Source organism: Onthophagus taurus, chromosome 10 (genome assembly GCF_036711975.1).
Source record: "Onthophagus taurus isolate NC chromosome 10, IU_Otau_3.0, whole genome shotgun sequence".
NCBI lineage: Eukaryota > Metazoa > Arthropoda > Insecta > Coleoptera > Scarabaeidae > Onthophagus > Onthophagus taurus.
This window is the reverse complement of record NC_091975.1, coordinates 6,851,472-6,864,755: the sequence shown is the minus strand read 5'-3', so window position 1 is coordinate 6,864,755 and position 13,284 is coordinate 6,851,472. Positions and strand designations below refer to the sequence as shown.

Sequence of the window (13,284 nt, the reverse complement as noted above, 5' to 3'; positions counted from 1 at the left end):
GGAAGTAATGTTCTATTGTTTCAAAACGTTTACTAGCTACAAGGTGTGACCAAAGCGACATTATGTTCCAATTTTTATTTTGTCCTCCGCAGTTGTCGGTAAATATTACCAACTTCTTTGCGTGGACATTTGCTACTAATAAGTACTTTACAATACAGCTTCCTATTTCATCACTACCCTTTTTTCCAACTGATTCATCCCACATGAACATAAAACCATGTCCAGAAGTGCAGTTATGGATACCTACGTTATAGGTCCACAGTTTCCTGGAGTAAAATGCAGGTCCACATGACAGTTTTGGTGTAGGGAGGGTTTGTTGCTAAATAATTGGGATCGCTGTCACTGTCATCAAATTCTTCATACAAGTCTTCTAGGTTTTCATAATAATCTTTAAGATTTCTAACACATTTCCTCTTTCCCTCCATTTCTCATGAGGAGCTTGACACTGTCTTCCCCAAAACTTTGCAAACAACCAGTTGAGGTAATAAAATGCAATGCAAATACAGAGCAATCTAACGGCAATAATTGAAATCTAAACAGTGCTGCTTGTAATTTGTTCAATTTACTCATAGACAGCACTGCTAAATTCGGTTAGGCCAAAATGATGCTTGGCACTTTTTTCTCCCGACCCCTTCAATTGTAACATATGCAAGACTCATATATACATGAATCAAGCACATGAGAAACATAGTAAAACTGCAAATTATAAAATCATGCCAAAATGATTTTAAACTGATTATAATCTGAATAGTAATTTATCAAAAATCCACAATTGAGTGATAAAAATTTCAGCATCGATTTATTCATATATCATCATTAATCTTTAAAAAAAAGGTTTTATTATACATTATAAATATAGTTGAAATGATAAAGTAATGAAGATAAACTCTGTAGTGGCACGTGGACATGTCATTTGCGAATTTCCATATCCATTAACGATGCAGTTAGTCGACGAAATGGATGAGATAATTACGTTTTAAATTAGAAACGAACCAGTTATCGTTTATCTTCTATTTCTGGAAAACCAGGAGATGGTTTTCTTGGTTACTTTTTATGTCAATTCTCTTTTTGGGTTTATTATGAAACGATGTCAACGTCCGGTTGCCTTCTAGGTAGAGATTATGGAGGAAAAAATTAAATAAATAAAGCAGGTAACTTTTATAACTTGGTCTGCAGGTTGAAGAAGGCGTCACCTCCTACAGAAAACCAAAGAGATATATGGTTTGATATGAATAAGAACAACCTACATTATTTTTTTTTTTAATAATTTTTTTTGTGCCATAAACCACCTGGACTATTTCGCCTTTTATAACACCCTCAGTTTCAATTATTCGTTTTCAGTTCTTCGTCTACCTGTAAGACCCCCTTCGTCCCGTCGAAAGCACCTACAACTCGGCAAAGCGTCGTCGGTTGTTTACCTGTAAACCTCACTGACGGAGAAGGTTCACTTCTTCGCTCTTTAACAAACCAACAGCTCCTCTACTAAACCGAACGGTTCACCTCAGTTCCCGCGTGGCCATAGTGAAAGGTAGACCTCTTTGCTTTAACTCAGGTGTGCGCACCCAGTGAATGTGGTACTCAACCGATGGTACCAAATTAAACCTAAAAACTGTTATAAATCGATAAAGATTTTTTGAAGTTGATATAAAGATATGTTGTGACCTGTGAAAATGATAAAGTTCAGGTACCGGAAGCCAGTGGCGCAGCAAGGCGCTCAGCAAAGAGATGCCGCGGTGAAGAAGCCTGTGCTCCCAGTGTTGCCAAATGTAAAAGCTATATCTTTGAATACAGGAAGCGATGGGGATGTAAATAATAGGAGTTTCGGAGATGTTATGATTTTGATAAATGATTTTAGGGTAAGATGAAGTGCTAGGAATTTTTTTTTCTGGTTTTAGTTTTTGTGTGACCTAATAATTTTCGCATATGGCCTTCGGTTAATAGTTAGAAAGTCGATTATTGCGAATTCAGTGTAATTAGTTCGTTTTTCAATTACCTGGAGGACATAAATGAATTTAAATTCGTTTAAACGAGACAAATTATGCATTATTATCGCATTATTAAAATTAAATTGATTTTTTTTTTAATTATTACGTTTTCATAAATCCCTGATGATGGGTAAATAGTTGAAATATGGGCACAAATATAAAACACATCAAATATATATTTTTTGTTATCTTCACTTCCTTGTTTTTGATGCCATTAAAGGTAAATTTCTAAAATTATCTTTATCTTTCCACAGTAAAAGTTTTTTTATAATTTAAAATGGTTCAAGGATACCACCCAAAGAATTTCTCCTCCGGAAATACCTGGATGAGTCAAAGAATTTTGAAATCCCTCGAAGAAATCGAGAGAGATTTTTTCCAAGAACCTTTTAACGAGAGTCTTTCTAAAAAAATGTTACAACATATATTATTTTTGTTGAATATTTAATTTTCTTCATTCATTTTTGTTTACAACGACAAAGAGACAAAGATTTCTCGCCCCGCGGGTGACTCACGGTTTAAAACGACCTAATCACGATCTAATGTACGAGACAAAGTGTTCGTGAGTTGCGCGAGAGACAAAGGCTTTTGAGCGTGATCTTAACAGTTAACTAAAGAACCGCTGGTAAAACCTTTAGGTTTGAACCCATAACGTCTCGCGTCTGTATGATTACGAAAGAATTGTAGCAACATAGTAGTTGAGCGACTTACTGGCGCCAGCTTAAGGACAAATAAAACTACTCTATTAAACTCTCGTTCTCTCTTAAAACCCGAACTCCATAAGGAAACTAATTTTTAATTTTTAGGCGGAAATTGGTTATTATTTATTTATTACACGCGATTCTAATTACAAATTGATTTCAATTTTTTTATGTTGTTACAGGAGTTGTTCTCCCAACTTCAATTTTCAAATGAAACCGCTTTACCACCGGATGCTTTACGAAGAGCTTTAGCAGAAAGCTTTTTCGATCAACAACGTTTTCAATTAGGTTTTATGGACGATGCTGCCGAGTGCTTTGAAAACATCCTTCTGAGGATCCACACCCATATTGCCCAAGGTGTAGCCGAAGATATGTGCAACGTACGGCAATGTATACCACATCAAAAATTCGCAATGACTTTAGTCGAACAAAGCATTTGTGGAGCTTGTCAAGCCACTTCAGAACCGCTATCATTTACACAGGTAAAATATTTTTTTTATGCATTCAGTTAATGTACTTTCATGGAAGAATCTATTTTACAATTCACAACATGTTGAGAATAGCGAACGATTACATTCGCCTTGAATATCAATTTTATCGTTTACATGTTGATATGCGTGCTTAAGGAAACGTATTGGCTTCATTTTTTATTGTGTTAAGGCGACTTAAGTTATGTAATGTTAAACGAGTTGGTAACTGTTATGTATTACACGCCTTAGGTCTTTTACGTGACATTTAAATAGAGTTAGCTTATGGTTTTGCTATGACCTTTACGATGTGGGTGTTTTAATCGAATCTTTTTTATAAGTTTTGATTATGTATACACATTTTAAAAAATTTTTTTCATTTATCGTAAACGACCGAATAAGTTTGTAGCCGAGGTCGCTTGCGGACGAGGCAATAGGTTATGTAAACTCCTTTCAGAGTCTTTTTGCTTTATCATTAATAGCCGAAGAAGTTTGTAGCCGAGGTCGCTTGCGGCCGAGGCAGTAGATCATGTAAACTTCTTTCAGAGTCTTTTTGCTTCATCATTAATGATTGAATAAGTTTGTAGCCGAGGTCGCTTGCGGCCGAGGCAGTAGATTATGTAATCGCCTTTCAGACTCCTTTTGCTTCATCATTATTGATCGAAGAAGTTTGTAGCCGAGGTCGCTTGCGGCCGAGGCAGTAGATCATGTAAACTTCTTTCAGAGTCTTTTTGCTTCATCATTATTGATCGAAGAAGTTTGTAGCCGACGTCGCTTGCGGCCGAAACAGTAGATTATGTAATAGCCTTTCAGACTCTTTTTGCTTTATCCTTAATGATCGAAGAAGTTTGTAGCCGAGGTCGCTTGCGGACGAGGCAGTAGATCATGTAAACTTCTTTTAGAGTCTTTTTGCTTCATCATTATTGATCGAAGAAGTTTGTAGCCGAGGTCGCTTGCGGCCGAGGCAGTAGATCATGTAAGCTTCTTTCAGAGTCTTTTTGCTTCATCATTAATGATTGAATAAGTTTGTAGCCGAGGTCGCTAGCGGCCGAGGCAGTAGATTATGTAAACACCTTTCAGAGTCATTTTGCTTTATCATGAACGATCGATTAAGTTTGTAGCCGAGGTCGCTTGCGGCCGAGGCAGTAGATCATGTAAACTTCTTTCAGAGTCTTTTTGCTTCATCATTATTGATCGAAGAAGTTTGTAGCCGAGGTCGCTTGCGGCCGAGGCAGTAGATCATGTAAACTTCTTTCAGAGTCTTTTTGCTTCATCATTATTGATCGAAGAAGTTTGTAGCCGACGTCGCTTGCGGCCGAAACAGTAGATTATGTAATAGCGTTTCAGACTCTTTTTGCTTTATCCTTAATGATCGAAGAAGTTTGTAACCGAGGTCGCTTGCGGCCGAAACAGTAGATTATGTAATAGCCTTTCAGACTCTTTTTGCTTTATCCTTAACGATCGAAGAAGTTTGTAGCCGAGGTCGCTTGCGGCCGAGGCAGTAGATCATGTAAACTTCTTTCAGAGTCTTTTTGCTTCATCATTAATGATTGAATAAGTTTGTAGCCGAGGTCGCTTGCGGCCGAGGCAGTAGATTATGTAAACACCTTTCAGAGTCATTTTGCTTTATTATGGACGATCGATTAAGTTTGTAGCCGAGGTTGCTTGCGGCCGAGGCAGTAGATCATGTAAACTTCTTTCACAGTCTTTTTGCTTCATCATTAAGGATCAAAGAAGTTTGTAACCGAGGTCGCTTGCGGCCGAGGCAGTAGATCATGTAAACTTCTTTCAGAGTCTTTTTGCTTCATCATTATTGATCGAAGAAGTTTGAAGCCGAGGTCGCTTACGGTCGAGTCAGTAGATTATGTGAACTCCTTTCAGCGTCTTTTTGTTTTATCATTAATGATCGAAGAAGTTTGTAGCCGAGGTCGCTTGTGGCCGAGGCAGTAGATTATGTAATCGCCTTTCAGACTCGTTTTGCTTCATCATTATTGATCGAAGAAGTTTGTAGCCGAGGTCGCTTGCGGCCGAGGCAGTAGATCATGTAAGCTTCTTTCAGAGTCTTTTTGCTTCATCATTAATGATTGAATAAGTTTGTAGCCGAGGTCGCTAGCGGCCGAGGCAGTAGATTATGTAAACACCTTTCAGAGTCATTTTGCTTTATCATGAACGATCGATTAAGTTTGTAGCCGAGGTCGCTTGCGGCCGAGGCAGTAGATCATGTAAACTTCTTTCAGAGTCTTTTTGCTTCATCATTATTGATCGAAGAAGTTTGTAGCCGAGGTCGCTTGCGGCCGAGGCAGTAGATCATGTAAACTTCTTTCAGAGTCTTTTTGCTTCATCCTTATTGATCGAAGAAGTTTGTAGCCGACGTCGCTTGCGGCCGGAACAGTAGATTATGTAATAGCCTTTCAGACTCTTTTTGCTTTATCCTTAATGATCGAAGAAGTTTGTAACCGAGGTCGCTTGCGGCCGAAACAGTAGATTATGTAATAGCCTTTCAGACTCTTTTTGCTTTATCCTTAACGATCGAAGAAGTTTGTAGCCGAGGTCGCTTGCGGCCGAGGCAGTAGATCATGTAAACTTCTTTCAGGGCTTTTTGCTTCATCATTATTGATCGAAGAAGTTTGTAGCCGAGGTCGCTTGCGGCCGAAACAGTAGATTATGTAATAGCCTTTCAGACTCTTTTTGCTTTATCCTTAATGATCGAAGAAGTTTGTAGCCGAGGTCGCTTGCGGACGAGGCAGTAGATCATGTAAACTTCTTTTAGAGTCTTTTTGCTTCATCATTATTGATCGAAGAAGTTTGTAGCCGACGTCGCTTGCGGCCGAAACAGTAGATTATGTAATAGCCTTTCAGACTCTTTTTGCTTTATCCTTAATGATCGAAGAAGTTTGTAGCCGAGGTCGCTTGCGGACGAGGCAGTAGATCATGTAAACTTCTTTTAGAGTCTTTTTGCTTCATCATTATTGATCGAAGAAGTTTGTAGCCGAGGTCGCTTGCGGCCGAGGCAGTAGATCATGTAAGCTTCTTTCAGAGTCTTTTTGCTTCATCATTAATGATTGAATAAGTTTGTAGCCGAGGTCGCTAGCGGCCGAGGCAGTAGATTATGTAAACACCTTTCAGAGTCATTTTGCTTTATCATGAACGATCGATTAAGTTTGTAGCCGAGGTCGCTTGCGGCCGAGGCAGTAGATCATGTAAACTTCTTTCAGAGTCTTTTTGCTTCATCATTATTGATCGAAGAAGTTTGTAGCCGAGGTCGCTTGCGGCCGAGGCAGTAGATCATGTAAACTTCTTTCAGAGTCTTTTTGCTTCATCATTATTGATCGAAGAAGTTTGTAGCCGACGTCGCTTGCGGCCGAAACAGTAGATTATGTAATAGCGTTTCAGACTCTTTTTGCTTTATCCTTAATGATCGAAGAAGTTTGTAACCGAGGTCGCTTGCGGCCGAAACAGTAGATTATGTAATAGCCTTTCAGACTCTTTTTGCTTTATCCTTAACGATCGAAGAAGTTTGTAGCCGAGGTCGCTTGCGGCCGAGGCAGTAGATCATGTAAACTTCTTTCAGGGTCTTTTTGCTTCATCATTATTGATCGAAGAAGTTTGTAGCCGAGGTCGCTTGCGGCCGAAACAGTAGATTATGTAATAGCCTTTCAGACTCTTTTTGCTTTATCCTTAATGATCGAAGAAGTTTGTAGCCGAGGTCGCTTGCGGACGAGGCAGTGGATCATGTAAACTTCTTTCAGAGTCTTTTTGCTTCATCATTATTGATCGAAGAAGTTTGTAGCCGAGGTCGCTTGCGGCCGAGTCAGTAGATTATGTGAACTCCTTTCAGCGTCTTTTTGTTTTATCATTAATGATCGAAGAAGTTTGTAGCCGAGGTCGCTTGCGGACGAGGCAGTAGATCATGTAAACTTCTTTTAGAGTCTTTTTGCTTCATCATTATTGATCGAAGAAGTTTGTAGCCGACGTCGCTTGCGGCCGAAACGGTAGATTATGTAATAGCCTTTCAGACTCTTTTTGCTTTATCCTTAATGATCGAAGAAGTTTGTAGCCGAGGTCGCTTGCGGACGAGGCAGTAGATCATGTAAACTTCTTTTAGAGTCTTTTTGCTTCATCATTAATAAATATCATTAATGATCAAAGAAGTTTGTAGCTGAGGTTGCTTGCGGCCGAGACAGAAACTCTTTTTGCTTATCATTTGCTTTATTATTAATTAAATTATATACTCATTTCAGCGTTTCGTTTTTGTAGCATTATTTATTTACATTTTGTTTTGTTCTAGATGGTTCATTATGTTTCTGCGTCTGCTTTAACAACTCAAGTACGTCAAAATGTTTTAAATGGAAGAAAACCGTCTCAAGATTCATTTGGAGAACTTCTTCGAAAAGCTGGAAGTATGGGAGATATACGAGATTGTCCCGTAAGAAATTTAATATAAAATACATTTTAACAAACTAATTAATTTAATTTTTTAGAGTACATGTGGTGCAAAAATACAAATATCAAGGACATTAATGAATCGACCTGAAATAGTTTCGATAGGAATCGTTTGGGATTCAGAACGTCCAACTTTAGAGCATATAATGGATGTTTTCGCAACTGTTGGAACGACTCTAAAATTAGGAGATGTTTTCCATAAAGTCGTTGATAATCGGTGGGCTGAAATAACAACGCATAACTTAGTCGGAGTTGTGACTTATTATGGTAAACATTATTCGACGTTTTTTTTCCATACGAAATTTCGAGTTTGGATTTATTTTGATGATGCGACAGTCAGAGAAATCGGCGCTAGATGGGAACAGGTTGTTGAAAAATGTCGTAGAGGTCGACATCAACCACTTTTATTACTTTACGCTGTACCTAATGGTAGTCCAGTAACGATGGAGTGTGTTCAACAGGCCGCTACGATTTATGAAAAAAATAAAGTTGATAATCAAGCGATTTTTAGAAGATCGGTTACTCCAAGTCCGGAGAAGCCGAATATTGGGAGTACTAGAAGGGCTATTACGCCGAATCCTGATGGTACTTTGGGTCAGAAAACTCAAATTCCTATTAATAATCGATTATATAATGAGTATCAAAATTTGTCGATTATTCAAGATAATATTTATGGGAGAGCACCGGTTGGAACTGATGTTGTTGATGCACCAAAAAATGTTAGTGTGCATAGAACTCCAAGTAATGGATCTTCATCGGGCGTTGAAAGTTTTAATTTACCTGATCATATCCCTATAATTCGTCGAAGAGATTCTGGGAATTGGAGTGGCGATAGAAACAGTGCTTCTTCTGCTAGTTCAACAACGATGGAGAATCCTTATTTGTATCTTCTTGGGAAAATTCCTCATCATAACACAAACGGAAGTAATAGTATTCCCAGTAGTCCAACTAGAAAAACGGATTATGTCGGAAATGGGAACTTAAATGGGAATGGAAATGTTTATGACGCCGGTTATGACTCTTACTCTTTATCATCAAACGATAGCTCATCAATGAACACGATTCAACATTTAATGAAAATGGGGCATTTAGCAAAAATTCCAGAAGATTACAGTAATTTATCCGAAAAACCAACATTAAATTGCGATGCTTTATGCAATGAAGCTGATGAATTATTAAAAAAATCCCGACATTTTGAGGATGAACACGATTTGGTTTTGGCGTTAGCTCTTTGTAATGCAGCAGCCACGAAAGCAAGAGCAGCCATGAATGCGCCTTATAATAATCCCCAAACTTTAACGTTGGCTAGGATGAAATATAACACTTGTATTATGAGGGCGAGGAGTTTACATAGAAGAATGACTCAAACGCCAATAAATTCGCAAAAGGAGCCTTTACCAGAAATAAGACATACAAGAGAGGGTAGCAGCGGATCTGGAAAACATTCCAGGCAAAATTCGAGGGATAAAACGCTATCTTCATCAAGGCAAAATAGTAAAGAGCTATTAGTTCAACCCGAAACGATCAAATCCCCGCAAAAAAGTATTGAAATTTACGCCACTTTACCGAAGAAAAAGGACACTTTAAAGAACAAAGTTAATATTAATTTTGAAGAGGACAGCGAATACATTCTTTATGATAAACCCGCCAGGGAATCGAGAAGTATTTTCTCCAAATCAAAAAATAAAGATAATAAAGATAAAAAACGATCGAGAAGTGAAGATCGGAATAAAATGTCGAAAGACTTTTCAATTGCACCCGAAATTTTAATCAACAAAGATACATTAAAACGAGAGAAAAAAGACGAAAAAGAAGATAAAAAGGAAAAAGATGGCAAAAACAAAAAACAACACAAAATTCGAAGAAAATTATTAATGGGAGGATTAATTAAAAGAAAAAATCGCAGCATGCCCGATTTAACGGATACAAACGAAAACGAATCAAAACCAATTTCCTCCGTTGATGACAGCAACATCGGCATTAAAAATGAAAATTTAAATAGTATGTGTGGTTATCTCTCGGAGGGACATTTAGAATTTACGGGAAATTCAACAAATCCAACTTTAGAGCGAAGTAAATTGATGAGAAAAAGTTTTCATGGATCAGCAGGAAAAGTTTTGACAGCAGCTAAAGTCCCGCCACCTCCTCCTTTAAGAACTACTTCCCAACTTAGTGCTATTACTAAGTTACCTGGATCAGAAGTAGTCGAAAATAATTCTAATAATTATTATAATTACAATCAATTCTCAAATTTTACTTACAATCATCAAAGAAGTGGCTCTCATGATGTACTAATCTATCAAACTCGAGATGCCGCAATGAATCAAATAAACACCGTCGTAACTCAAGCGGAAGTTCATCAAGTACAAAGTCCCGTAAAAAGTGATGATTATTACACTCAACCACATCCAATGGACAACGATGAAGGAGTTGATGAGGTGGATTGTTGTTTACCTTCATTGCAAAATCTCGAATTACCACCATATCCAAGTCCCGCTTGTTCTGTAATCCATTCGAGACAAGCAAGCGAAGATTTCCCACCTCCACCACCCCCGTTGGATTTAAGTGCTTTAGAGGAACACCTTCCCGATCTAAAACCAAGCACTTTACTCTCCGAACTTCAAAATAAGCGCCAAGAAATATTCACGGACGAAAGAAAACAAGAAGTCGAGAAAAACGTTGAAAATGTTAAATCGGGCGACGTTTGGCTAAAAGAGCTTCAAGCCAAACAAGCCGCTTTAAGACAAAAAAAGGCGATCGTTAACAATTTAGATGCTATTACGGTCCAAAAAGAAAATAACCCCAACGATTCCGTCGTTAAATCAACCGTTAAAGATTTAGCATCTAGATTTGAAATAAAAATGTCCAACAACGAACCAGTAGAAAGTCCTCCCATAATAAATAATTTTCTTCAAAGAGACTCGAAAGGCGACAACACAATCCAAACTGGAGTTTTATCGTTAAAAAAACGGGAAGAAATCGATATCGAAAATTATCAACACCATCAAAATTTGATTCATTTACAACAAGAAATCATTCATCATCCATTACAAAGAACAAACAGCGATGGTGATGATAAAAAGTGTAAAGCTAAGAAAAAAAGCGTTTCGTTTTGCGATCAAGTCATTTTAGTGGCCACAGCTGAAGAACAAGAAGATGATAGTTACATTCCTAATCCAATTTTAGAGAGAGTGTTAAGAACTGCGATGAATAAACCTGAAGCTGCTGCTATTCGCCAAGAAATTCTTTTAAGACAAAGCGAACAAATTAAAGATGAAGGGATTCAAATTAAACAAGATGGGAACGTTCAAATTAATCATGTTCAAAGTAATCAACAAGCAGTTTATGTTAGCCGTCAAAATTCAATAGATAATCTTTTAGTATCATCTCATTATCAACATAGGCAATCTCCGTATCAAATGTTGCCACAGAATCAAAATTACACGACAATTCCTCAAAATAACCCAAGATTTTATCAACAAGATCAAATTCCAAATTATCCTCAATGGAATCAAGATTTTCTTGGGAGAAACTTACCAACTCCGAATAATTCCCAAGAAAACATCCAAATACAAAATCAACCACCTTTGAGGAATCAACCCAACGGGAATTATCATCCCATTCAAAGACAAAATGTTATGCCATATTCTTGCCAAACGAATTATAACCCCGGTTTTCAACACCCACCATCTCCATCACCTTCGAATCAAAGTTACTCAACTCAATCTTCATACAACAGCCAAAACGGAACGGGACGATCAACGTCCCAACAACAAAATTCTTATAGTTATCCATCAAACAATCAATATTCTCCGGTACAAAGAGTTCCACCTCAAATTGATTACAATCAAATTCAACATTTCAATCAAACCATATCGCCATATCAAAGAGTTCCATCGAGAGAAGACCAATTATTACCCAATAACCCACAAAATTCGTTGTATCAACGAGTACCATCTAACGATCAAATAAATCAATATCAAAATCATTTTATCCCAAACAATTCGCCTTATCAAAGAGTTCCCGATCCGAATTATCCGTATCAACCCATTCCGCAAAATTATCAACAGAAATATTCACCGTATCAACAAGTTTTGCCACCGAAACAACCCGCGGCGATGAAAAAAACTGTTAGTTTTGAGCCAGGAACGAAAGGAGGTGCGGAAACGAGTAGCCCAAAAGCAATCGTAACCCCAATTATTGTAAACAATAACAATAATAATTATACGAGTGCTAAGACTAAGTGCAATTTGTGTAGGAAAAAACATGTTATTGCTCCTAATTTATATTGTGCTGATTGTGAATTTTATATGTCTAGATTTAAACCGAAAAGTTAATAATTAATGATTATTTTAAAATACTTAAATTCTAAAAATGTTAAATGTACAAAATTGTGATATTATTATGTAATTATTTTAATTTAATAATATACGAGTTTACTTAATTATTAATTAATAATTATTTAATTAAGATAAGAAAAGATCTCATTAATGAGTTAAATGTTTACGGTTGTTAAGAATTTTTGTACAAGAATTTCTTTATTTCATTAAAAATTAATTTGCTTATGCTTCTTTACGCATTTTTAATCAAACTTTCTCTTAATTGTTATAATTTAGTTATAACAATTTCAAAAAAAAAAATATTAATATGATATAGGCAACCAAACATACATAATAATCCAATTAAATAACATAAAAGCTTGTTTAGCTAACATACACTAGATGGAGTTAAAATTGTTTTTCTCCCCACTACGTCACAAGTTTGACGTAAGAGGATGTCAGTAAAACAGGCAGCTTTTAACGAACTGTCAGTGTGATCCTTAATGGCGAGCGAGGCGCGTTAACGTTTTCGAGGTCCGCACCTAAAGGTAGGTGATTTATCCTGCCGAGAGAAAGGACTCGTTTTATAACAAATTCAAAAATAAAAAAGAAGATTTCGAAAATTCCCCACATCCACAATGACGGCCACAGGAACGGGAATCCTACCGAGCTACCAACGATTCGCAAACGGGGCCCCGATCGCATTCGCGCGAAAATCATTCCGCTCTCGTGAAAAGTGCGTGGTCGTCTTGGTGTTTCTCACCTTTGGATTTGTCTGTTTTGGCACGTTTTTCTTTTTACCCGATTTCCGCGCTGGTTTAAGTTCCACCGATAGCGTGTATCGAGTTTACGATCAAATTAAACGAGCTGGACCTGAATTTTTACTTCCACCACCGCCCCCGATGGACGAAAGTCCCAGGGGGTTGGGCCTTGTTCGTCACAATCGCGATTCTCAAATGGATTTGGACCCCCACGTTTTAGACGATCGCGAAAAATTACGCGCTAAAATCGAATCCGATGGTGATTTAAAAGTTTTGGAACGACCCGATGTTAGAAGAAGTAATTCTCAAGAAATTAAAGGAAGAGGTATTAGGGAGGATCAAATTGGGGATGTATTGTTACAAGGATTCACGAACAGTCCGTATATTATTCGAGGGGGCGAAGATTCCGATAGAACAGCAAGGGAACGAAGAAATAAAGTTAAGGAGGTGAGTTTTTATTTTTGAATAAATTAATTAATTCTGTTAAAAACTAAAATGTGTCGGTTTTCTGAATCATCTGGTTGGCATTGACACTAATCTTGCGACCTTTAGCCCTAAACATCAACAGATGCTTTAAATAATGAGGTCAATTTTTTTTCTGAATGTATATA

The 13,284-nt window shown here is 37.4% G+C and overlaps 2 protein-coding genes across 4 annotated transcripts in view; both read left to right on the top strand.

The window, feature by feature from the left end:
- Positions 1–12,164, top strand: part of LOC111420454 (ubiquitin specific peptidase echinus) — a 29,065-nt gene extending 16,901 nt beyond the window's left edge. For 2 of the 3 annotated variants that reach the window (XM_023053435.2, XM_023053437.2), the window contains 3 exons: positions 2,866–3,165; positions 7,439–7,576; positions 7,632–12,164. In XM_023053435.2, coding sequence (XP_022909203.2) covers positions 2,866–3,165; positions 7,439–7,576; positions 7,632–11,930 — 4,737 coding nt within the window. In that variant the 3' untranslated portion in view covers positions 11,931–12,164. Of the gene's footprint in view, positions 1–1,462; positions 1,857–2,865; positions 3,166–7,438; positions 7,577–7,631 lie in introns of those variants that run through there. The other variant, XM_023053436.2, reaches the window with a different exon arrangement.
- A 243-nt stretch (positions 12,165–12,407) lies between these two features.
- LOC111420678 (alpha-Mannosidase class I a) overlaps positions 12,408–13,284 on the top strand; it is a 57,684-nt gene continuing 56,807 nt past the window's right edge. Inside the window, exon 1 of the mRNA XM_071199464.1 lies at positions 12,408–13,120. Coding sequence (XP_071055565.1) covers positions 12,551–13,120 — 570 coding nt within the window. The 5' untranslated portion in view covers positions 12,408–12,550. The remainder of the gene's footprint in view (positions 13,121–13,284) is intronic.